We start from the raw sequence: 10,575 nt of genomic DNA, 5'->3' as shown, positions 1-10,575 counted from the left end.
GATAAAAACATGCTGCACAATACCAAGTCCATCAGCCATCTGTAAGTAAAACTAACAAAAGAAAATACAAAAAAATAAATAAAAAAAGGCTCCTGATGGACTCACTCTCCCAGCCGCTCCCAGATGGCCAGGGCCACGCGGAGCAGCACCTCGGAGCCCTCGAAGAACACCGAGTCCCAGATCTTCAGCACCGTCTGCGGGGGCAGGCAGGTGGCGAACATGGTGAGGAACCACTGCATGGTGAACACGTTGGTCAGCGGGGGCTCGTAGCTCCCTGGGCAGCGGGGGGTGGAGAGACAGAGAGAGAGAGACAGAGAGAGAGAGACAGAGAGAGACAGACAGAGAGAGACAGAGAGAGAGAGACAGAGAGAGACAGACAGAGAGAGACAGAGACAGAGAGAGAGAGAGAGAGAGAGAGAGATTCAGGCTAGAGAAGCTAATGCGGCGGTGTCACGATGTAACGCACGCGCACGCGTTTTACGGCTCGATTTGCTGCACCCGACCCGACGCCAACCGCCTATACATTATGAGCCTTCATATTATAATGACACATTTATTACAATTAATATTTAACGTCGAGATATAGAGGACAATTTAGGACCCACAGCAGCGTGATGGATGTTTCTAGAGTGCCTTCCCCCCCCTTTCTCATTATCAGTAAATTTAAGCCACACATTCCTGCCAGTGTAGCTGGGGGACGTTCTACCGTTTAAACAGCAACAGGGGCGTTGACATCCGACCCACTTTCTGGTTCACAGCTGTGCTAGAGAATGCCTAGTCAAACACAGGGTAGGCGGAGGAAGGGAGAAGGGACCTTATCACACACACACACACACACACACACACACACACACACACACACACACACACACACACACACACACACACACACACACACACACACACACACACACACACACACACACACACCTCCGGCTTCCTTGTTGGCAGCCTTCTGCAGATGGTGGAGGTGCTGGGACAGCCTGGGCAACTTCAGCCGAAGCAGGTCCCTAAAGACAGCCATGTCCACTGAAGGAAGAGACGCACGCACACACACACACGCACACGCACACACACACACACACACACACACACACACACACACACACACACACACTTAGATGAAAGGCTTTGAGACATTAATGCAATTTGTAGCTGAGGGTGGGGTGTGTGTGTGTGTGCATACCTGAAAGTGCCTGCAGGTTGTTGGCAAAATAGTTCTCGGGCAGCACCTTGTCAATTAGATAAATCATCACCTGAATTCAGAAAGAGAGAAATGGGGTTGTATTTTTGCATGTGTATTCATATCAATGCGTTCCGGTCACATTTTGTGTGTGCGTGTTATGTACAGTGTGTGTGTACCTTCAGTGCGTCGCTCTCGCTGCCCTCGGTGACCTCCAGTATGAGCGCGGCCAGCACGTTGAACCCTTGGCAGTAGCCCACCGTTTTATTCCAGCGGGCGTAGGCCAGCAGCACCCTCTTCAGCACCACGCGGTCCTGCTCCCCCTCCTGGCCACAGTAGGAACTGCAGCCGGTCCTGTGCAAGTCCTGAGACCGGATAATAAAAGGCATGCCAATGTTATTTTGTTTGTATTAATACCTTTCAGAATTGCTTGAAACAAAGCTTAAAAATCTCTAGTTTCATGTATCTAGTGATCGTAATTCGACATCCCGTGGATTGTGTACATTACTGCATATATTAGTTAGTAGTATATAATATATATATATATATATATATATATATATATATATATAATATTAGTAGTCCTTCACAGTAGTACCCTATGCATGTTCGACCAGCGGATAGTGATCATAAACTGATACATCAAGAAGTACCAGAACAACAAAGCCATGCTGCACATCTCCTTTAGCATCAACAGACTGTCTATCCTTCTGAACTACCCCATGAAGTCAATTACTAGACGCGTCGGCACGTCACAGATGGAGTCGAGGCGCGTAATAATGGTTTCATTACAGGAGAGCGCCCTCATGTTAACGTGGAAACCGGCGCACACTAGCACGCCGCTCAGCGTGACGTAGTAGCACAGAGAGAGAGAGAGAGAGAAAAACAACAGCTGGAACTGGCTTTCCGTGACGCGGACGCACCCGGACTGACGCCGGGTGGCGGGGACAAACATCTCCTCCATCTCGTCTCCGTCACAGACAATCGTCAAGGCCGGGCGTGTAGCACACGGACGAGAGTTATGCGCCAACTCGGGCACCTCAGGTGAAAACACCCAGCAGGTGCGTTGGAGATCCACTGATTACAGCGAGGAGGATTTCCATAGCAACGCTCACGGAGAGCTACGCAAAACAAACAGAAGGCTTGGCAGAGCGATAGGAAGCCATTGGGTCTCTGTTAACTTAAGCATCAAGTACTAGCCATTAGCGTCGGTCACCGACAGAGGCCGGTTCTTGGGGGTCATCGGCAGACAGGGGGTGGCGCCCTCTATGGGCGACATTGTTGTTAATCCCACCGATTTGTGACTGTAAGTCATGGTTTGGTACAGAATGGAACCCCGGGACCGGGCGTAGCACTGCGGACCCCCGCGGCCCCTCCACACCCGACGGTTTACCAACGCTCTCCAGGGATCTTCTTTCCACGCTTCCTTCACTCTCCTTCCTTCCTTGCTTTCTGGACAGTGTACATCAAATACCTGCACTGTCATTAATTATAGTGTGTATACATGTATACAACACAGCATATAAACTGCAACTGTCCCAACAACGTGTGTGATACATTTTCTGTATACATTAGAAAGGAGTCTTTCCCTCCCTCCCTCCCTCCCTCCTCGCTTCCTTCCTTCCTAAACTAATTGCAGGCAGAGAGCATTGAGCAGACTGTAGTCTTGTAATCAATTGGACACAGACTTAAAAAGCTTTATGAAGCGTCCTCCTGACCACAACTGACAAGCACGGAGAGGTCTCTCCAAACCGGCGCAGTGAAAGTCAACATTGTCACGGCTGTTGCCAAGCCGACTGTTAGCACAGCCCTGAAAACCAGCTCCATTACGGGGCGAGCACAGTGTTGTTTCTAGAGGTGTTTATTTAGCCTCTCTTTGCGGTGTGGTCACACTGTTCCAACAGTTGTGTTTGTTTGTGTGTTTGGCTTTAAAGTCTGGAACAACGTCCTCCCACGCACACGCACACTTACACCTCAACCCTTAAGGCGCACTTAAGCGTTACCTTGACGATTTGGATGCCCAGGGAGTCATCGTCGGGGTTACTGCGCTCGTTGAAGGCAAAGCGGAGCGTCTTCTCCCAGTCGATGGAGATGCTGTGCAGGTAATGGTCGGCCAGGGTCAGCCACACCTGCGGATGTCAATATTATTAATTGGATTTAGTGCGTGTTATGCAGCGCAGTATAAATGCTTTGTGAATGACTCAATAGTGGCCAAGCCAGGAGAAAAACACACAACATTTTGTACAACACACACACACAAACTTCCTTATTTGTAAATGATATTGTTTGGAAAATAGGGGCTGCAGGCACAATTTAAGAGATAAAATTATAGATACAATTTGTTTGGGCTTTTTATTATAAAACGTTGTTCCCTGAACAGCTCTCAGATCTTATCAACAGCACCTGTCATAATTAACGTCTACCTTCATGCGTAGTATAATGAAAGAGTAAAATAGTGTTATAAGCACTGGTTCACAATATGGTTATAAAGGGCTCATTTCAACGGTAAAATAATAGAACGGCCTTGAAGCCACAACAGCTTAATAGTTTACACGGCAGACAATGGAGAAAAGCCAAAAGAGTTAGCCCTGTAATGTATCCTGAAGACCCGGAAGACAGTCGCAGTAGGAAGGTTGATTTGTGTGACGTGTGTGTGTGTCTTTTTGGTTGTTGTGAGTAATTTACCCTTTTCCTCCACTCCTTAGGGATTCCTGTTGGCAGCCTGGCCACGGATTTGAGGGCATCGTACCACTGACACACACACACACACACACACACACACACACACACACACACACACACACACACACACACACACACACACACACACACACACACACACACACACACACACACACACACACACACACACACACACACAAAAGGATTTATGTCAGGGGGGAGGGATTTTTTACAGAAATATAATATTTCAATGTCTGGCCAAGAGCAGCCATGATAAATAAATAAAAACTCACTTGCTGGAATCCATTTTTGCCCAGTGACGGTTCAATGGAGAATTTGAGCCGAGTGTCAACTCCTGTGAAGTAAACAACAGGTCTGGTTATTATCTTGGTAATAATTAGAAACAATCACCTGTCGCATTTCTTTCATCAAAAGGACCATATATGGTCTTCCCATTGAACGAGACAGCTCAGACACTGCCTCTGTGATGTAGCCATTTTATTTTACTTTATGAAATATGCATAATATATTCTAAACGGATTGCCGTTTGTGCAGGTTTCGGTTTCCCCTTGCAATAATATCAAGTAGCTTTGCCTGAATGTACCGAATATTATGAGATTAACTGTCATGCACATTCAAAATCCCAAAGCACCCAAACACGCCAGAAACACAGATCTGGGTCACAGCTTACAGACATCTGGATGTCTCCAGCAAATTAGAGTAAAAAATCCCTCTTCAGGGTATTCGAAATGTTCTTCTGGGCCCATGAAGCGTTTTTCCAGGAAGACGATATTGCAAAGCATCCCCAAAGGGATTGGATCGCCTCGCTGCCCTTTACTGCGTGGCACTGATTTCGCAATTCAATCGCAGGACTGGCGCGCACGACAGCTGCTAAATCACTCCATCATCCACAACGCACGGACAAATCTCCCAAAAACTCAACGGAAATGAAAAATGTCATTCCAAGTTAAGAAGAAAAGCCACTTTGGCCAAAGTCCTCCTAACATCGTTGCGTGCTCGCCAGCCAACCTGTTTCTCTAAGTCTCCCTATATAGTCATCCCACCAACTAAGACAATCTTTCACGTGGCATTTAAACCCCCCAAAACACCATCCCCATCATCATTTAGTGTGATCTATTAACCTGGGTATTCTAGTCTAGACGTCTCGGCGGAGTTGTCCTGCGCCATGGTGTGCTGTTGGACACCGGTGTGTGGCTCATGTTTACACTGTGAGCTAGAGAAGGGATTACCACAGAAAGCCCTCCTACTTCCCTTTCCCAGATTAGAGCCGCGCGACAGGTCAGCTGCTGGGCTAGTAGGGGCCACCGTGTAGGGGTGCATGTGGGCAAATCATATCTTCAGCTAAGCTCCATTGATATGGTCAAGGGAGGCCTTACTGAATGAGACTGATTCATAAACGAGTTGCCCTCCTCATGTAGCCTACTTCCGATGCGCTTGCAGCACTACTTTGAAAAGAAAAGCGTTAACGATCCCGATTTCCGGTTGAGTGCTTCCTCTGCATGCTTGGATGTACACCAAAATAAAAAGGTTATCTCCCCATCATCGAGGTACGATCATAGATCGTGTGCCCATTATAACTGTTAATAATTATAAGCAGGCTGCATGCGACCAGGCTAACGTTACCAGTTTCATATCAAGATGGACAGCACATTAACAACAATCCAGGTTAAACGGCCAGATCCGGCTGGGTCTGTATTGTAGTTCAAAAACTAAGATAACAATATTAAGTAAGTTGCCTCCGCACACTTTGTGCTTGGCACCTAAAAATACAAATATAAACGGAAAGCATGACGATATTGTCGTTTACGAGGAACTAAGCCTACAATATGAATAGTCGCCCGCACACGGGACACACACACACACACACACGCGCGTTCTCCTCCCCCTGTCACCTGGCTCCAGCGTGCACAGCAGCCGGGGCGCGCTGCGGGAGATGCCGTTGCGTTTCTTGAGGACATTGCTGATGACATTCCCCACACCTCCGGACCCCGAGCCCGCCTGCTGCTGCTGCTGCCGAGACCTCACGTACGCCCTGGACCGCCGTCCCGCGGGGATGAAGCGCTCCTGCCTCATCGGTTACGGTGTACGGCGCACGAACCACCATCCAATGAGTCCTCTGTGGTCCACGTTACACGACTTTTTTTTGGGCGTTTTATAGCAGGGTGTTTTTCTTCCTGGAAGACGCGTCCATTCCTAACTGTTTTTTATAGGCGAAATCGATCCGCGCCAATGTCGATCAATGCATGTGATCGCTGCGTCTCTTCCTGGTTGTTTTTAACGTCAAACGCTTCCTTGGTTATTCAATGGAGTCACTCCGGATCGCTCACAGACCTTGTCATCTAAAAATCGCACGCGATTAAGTGAAATCGGTTGTTCCCCCCCTTTCCGACGAGGAAACCAAGATCCCTGCATAAGGCGGCGGGATCTGAGAAGCGCACACCTCCGTTTTGTCGTCACTACTCGGGGTGGGGTGTGGGTGGAAAGGATGCGATGCGGTAGGGATGGAGAGTGATGCGGGGAGGAGAGAGAGAGAGAGGGAGAGATGGAGGGGAGAATGAGGTAATGGTGTAGACAAGAGACCGGAAAGGCTTTATGAGCATCTGGAGCGGAGTAGAATATCGTTATTAAATTTTTTTAAAGAACGAAAGGTAATTTGTGAATGAGTGGACCAGGGAATTGAGGTGGAACATCCGATTGGCTAGTTCAGTTATTTGTTAATAAAAATGTAATTATCCCAATTGGCAAAACATAAATTGCATAATTATTATGTCCATAACAGTTACAATTAAATTACTTTCAATGTATTTTTTCCAAGTAGCAGCCTTTCGTTATCTATAGCCAGAGGACGAGGTAATGGTGGTCACAAAGGAAATTATTTTACAATTTTCGATTGGGGATAGGACAGTAGCCCATGGTGTTCGACTCCCACCCACTGGGTGATCCCTTGATCCCCAAAGTCTGCGGTCTGCCTGCAGGCCTTCTTGAGCAAGACACACAGCCCCTAACCCCTACAAAGTCTGCCATACAACAACCATAGTGTGATAATAGTGAGATAGGGTCGCTCAGAAAATAAGAACCAAGACAATTTTGGATCCTTAAGTCGTGAGAACGGATCTTCCATCAGTTATCTGCACCACAAAAGACAAAAAAAAACAAAAAAAAAAAATTCACACTGAAAAAGCTTCACTCACTAATTAGAATCGTCAATCAGTGACAGCCAAATGTCCATGTTTCTTCAGTCTCACAGAAGCAGAGCTTAGACTGCTTTGGGGGGGGGGGGGGGCGGGGGGGGGGGGGGTGTCACGTGACTCCCTTACGTCGTTTCTGCGAGACGGCCTGCAGGCAGGCTGTGATGACATCACAGTTCTTCTGCCGCTTGTGCTGCAGCCGGTCGCGACGCTTCAGCTGCCGCAGCAGCTTGGCCGACTGCAGCCCCGTGCGGTACTTCACCTCCTGGACGATGGAACACAGCTCCTCTGGGGCTGCAGCAACGTATGAACGGTGAACTTATTATTAACCACACACAGAAAGTCACCAGCAGCTTTCCATCCATAATGCACCTTCCTTATTGTAACACTTTGTCTTAATATGTTGATGAACCAACCAGCTGGTCTGCACAGATTGACGTAAATATTGGATTTGATTAAAATCGATTAAACCTTTCAGACATTAGCCTGCTTAAAAAGAAAGTAAGAATGTTCAGTTTACAGCTTTAGAAAAGCAAGGCGATGGTGGATCTACTAATGTGATGTGTATTTTTGCTTGGGGGCTACGGGGGAAAGGGTGGAGAGAGTAATGCTGGGAAACACTAAATAAATAAAAAAACTACTCTAAATAAGACATGATCTCGGGCGCCGTGTGGCTCAGGGGGGTAGAGTGGGTTGGGTTGGCTGGTAACCGGAAGATTGCTAGTTCCATCCCCGGCTCCTCCTAGCTCAGTGTCGAGGTGTCCCTGAGCGAGGCACCTGACCCCAACTGCTCCAGACGAGCTGGCTGTCGCCTTGCGCGGTTGACAGCGCCATCAGTGTGTGAACGTGTGCATGAATGGGTGAATATTAGGCAATATTGTAAAGCGCTTTGAGTGGCCACTGGTTAGAAAAGCTTTTTTTTTTATTTGCTACCGTAGGAATACATCAGACTTCCTAACACTAAATGCAAAGCACTTGCACTTCCTGTCCGTTCACCTCTCATGAGAACCACAATCTGTTGCTAGTGGTTCATCAGGCGTTCGGATGTTATCATGGGGAGTGTTCGGTGTGCAGCCGAGCATGACATAATGGCCTCCTGAGACTCTTTGTTTTTCCATGCCACGGGCGAACAGACCGCTGCCAACAGACCTGTGTCGCTTCTAATTGATCAATTAGTTTGGTCTTGGATGGGATCAATCGAATGGGTCTTCTCTGTACTGATAAATCTCATCTCTAATCTAATGTGACAAACATCTGCTTGCATTCACATCTTTTTGCAAAGAAAAAAATCACTTAACCTGTTCCCAACATTACAATATTAACTCACACTTGTGTCTGAAGCGACTGGATAGACGCGGCTCATTGTGGAGCAGGTAATACTGCTGGAGGGGGGGCTGTGATACAAGAAATTGGGGAGTGAACCCAGAATATTTCAGCTGGGAGTTGTTGCTGTGTGTGTGTGTGTGTGTGTGTGTGTGTGTGTGTGTGTGTGTGTGTTCTCGCATTTCGACAAAACCACGCTTCTTCCCCTTATTTATAACAAAATAAAAGATGTCCACACACACACACACACACACACACACACACACACACACACACACACACACGAACCCATGTGGACGATAAACAGCCCGGTCTGTTCTCCAACCGCTACGGAGCGCCCACAGCGCTCAGTGTTGGTTTCAAACAAGTTCAATAACAAAATGGTACTGGTTTGAACAAAACCAAAAATAGAAAACAAACTATGGAAGTTGTGATTGTCTAGGCACCACACTCAGAAACACCGGAGATAAATGCAATATATCAATGATGAAGTTATTAATCAAGATAGTTATAATTAAGATTATGACTAATATTATGATTAATCAATTAAACCTTTCAGACATTAGCCTACTTAAGTAGAAAGTAACATGTTCAGTTTACAGCTTTAGAAAAGCAAGGAGATTGAGGATCTACTTATGGTTCTGGTAATGTGATGTGTATTTTTGCCATTGTTGACGATATTTTAGAGACGGCGAAATTAGTCGTGAAACTATGAAAAATCATCATTGGTTGCAGCCCTATCAACTGTCATCTCCACACCCTGAAATGCATCCTCAATAAATTCAGCAAACCAAATTACGCAAACCAAAAAAACAACAACCACATCCTGTTCAAACAGGAATGTCTTGACCTTTTATATCTTAAGCTTCCGTTTATGTCCGTCAGCAAACCTCAATTCAACTACTTCAATGGAGTACTTCAAAACAAAGTAACCACACTACCACACACTCACTATCAAATAGTTATGAAATTGAAAATATGCATCTCGTTAAAATAATCAACAAAGACAAAAAAACATTTAAAAACATTAGGAATATGCATTGAAATAAATATCGAATTATAGTTATTTAAATTATATTTGCTGATGTCAGGAGTGGGACTGCGACTAAAACTAATCACAAACTTTAATTAACTTCCTTACTTCGGCATTGTTTTAAGACACACTAGCACACATGACGACTTTACCTTTTTGTGCCAAATAGTTCATCTGGTGTCGTCTCGTGTGCCTCTCCTGCAACTCCTGCAGGAAGTTTGATCCGGTGTTACTGCGACCCAGGAATGCTTCCGAACTTGACGCCTCCGTGGAGCTATCCAGACTGTCCACGCAACCCCTCTTCCCACCGCTGTACGTCTCATAAAGTTCCACCAGCAAGCCGTCCACTATGGACGCGCGTGGCCCTCTCGTAATATCCCCGTAAAGTGCAAAATCATCACAGTCTGCAGCGTCGGTTGTCCCGGGGGTCCCGCCGGGCAGGTCCGGAACCTGTCGCACGGCAGTTGGTGATGATGTGTCACTTGGTAGGAAGCCGTTGGCGGACACCGAGTCGGTGGCACTGGCGCGCCACTGCTGGAAAGCGGAGTAGCCATCGGAGAGCGATGTCGCCGAGTTGACGAACACTCCGCTCTCGCCTTCTTCGCAACACACGCCGCGGTCACATACGTCAAGGTCTAAAAGTTTGCTCCCATGGAGTGGCATCTGCGACGCCATTTTCACGCGGCCAAAGTGGCTTACTGCGGTCGGATCCTACTGTTCTCCACTTATCTCCCTTATCATTGCGCCGTACAACGTTGACCATTCATGTAAATAGCACTCAAAGTGAGTAACCGCGAGCGCTTCAATGAGGATGGAGTTCCGGGTGCATTCCATTCCTGTCCTCGGGAGGTAGGGCAGGGTTTGACATACTTTAATTTCCTTCCTGAAACTTCCAGACGCTGGTAACTTACGCCCCTGCCAGGCTAAATAATAGTCCAGCCCACTCCCAAAGTTTCGTCCCGTGCGACAAACTCTGTTGCGCGACAGGTGCAGCAGCCTGCAGGTGCGCGCGGAAGAACTCAGAGAAGCGCACTAGGAAAACCTAGGAAAAAATATCTAGGCATTTTTTCATGACTAAATAACTATAAAATTATATTTAAATTATTTAATTTACTAACATTAACAAAAGTGTAAAGTTATTTAAC

At 46.8% G+C, this 10,575-nt stretch overlaps 1 protein-coding gene across 1 annotated transcript in view; it reads right to left on the bottom strand.

The window, feature by feature from the left end:
• tbc1d30 (TBC1 domain family, member 30) overlaps positions 1-10,316 on the bottom strand; it is an 18,860-nt gene extending 8,544 nt beyond the window's left edge. Inside the window, exons 1-9 of the mRNA XM_084483328.1 lie at positions 9,583-10,316; positions 7,204-7,368; positions 4,159-4,220; positions 3,869-3,934; positions 3,187-3,312; positions 1,363-1,548; positions 1,187-1,256; positions 931-1,029; positions 106-274 (exon numbers count right to left, since the gene is read on the bottom strand). Of these exons, the coding sequence (XP_084339454.1) occupies positions 106-274; positions 931-1,029; positions 1,187-1,256; positions 1,363-1,548; positions 3,187-3,312; positions 3,869-3,934; positions 4,159-4,220; positions 7,204-7,368; positions 9,583-10,105 (1,466 nt within the window). The 5' untranslated portion in view covers positions 10,106-10,316. The remainder of the gene's footprint in view (positions 1-105; positions 275-930; positions 1,030-1,186; positions 1,257-1,362; positions 1,549-3,186; positions 3,313-3,868; positions 3,935-4,158; positions 4,221-7,203; positions 7,369-9,582) is intronic.
• Between the last annotated feature and the right edge of the window lie 259 nt (positions 10,317-10,575).

This window comes from Micromesistius poutassou (assembly GCF_964030765.1).
Source record: "Micromesistius poutassou genome assembly, chromosome: 18".
NCBI lineage: Eukaryota > Metazoa > Chordata > Actinopteri > Gadiformes > Gadidae > Micromesistius > Micromesistius poutassou.
Note: the sequence above shows the minus strand (reverse complement) of the source record. Positions and strands in the feature narration are given on the sequence as shown.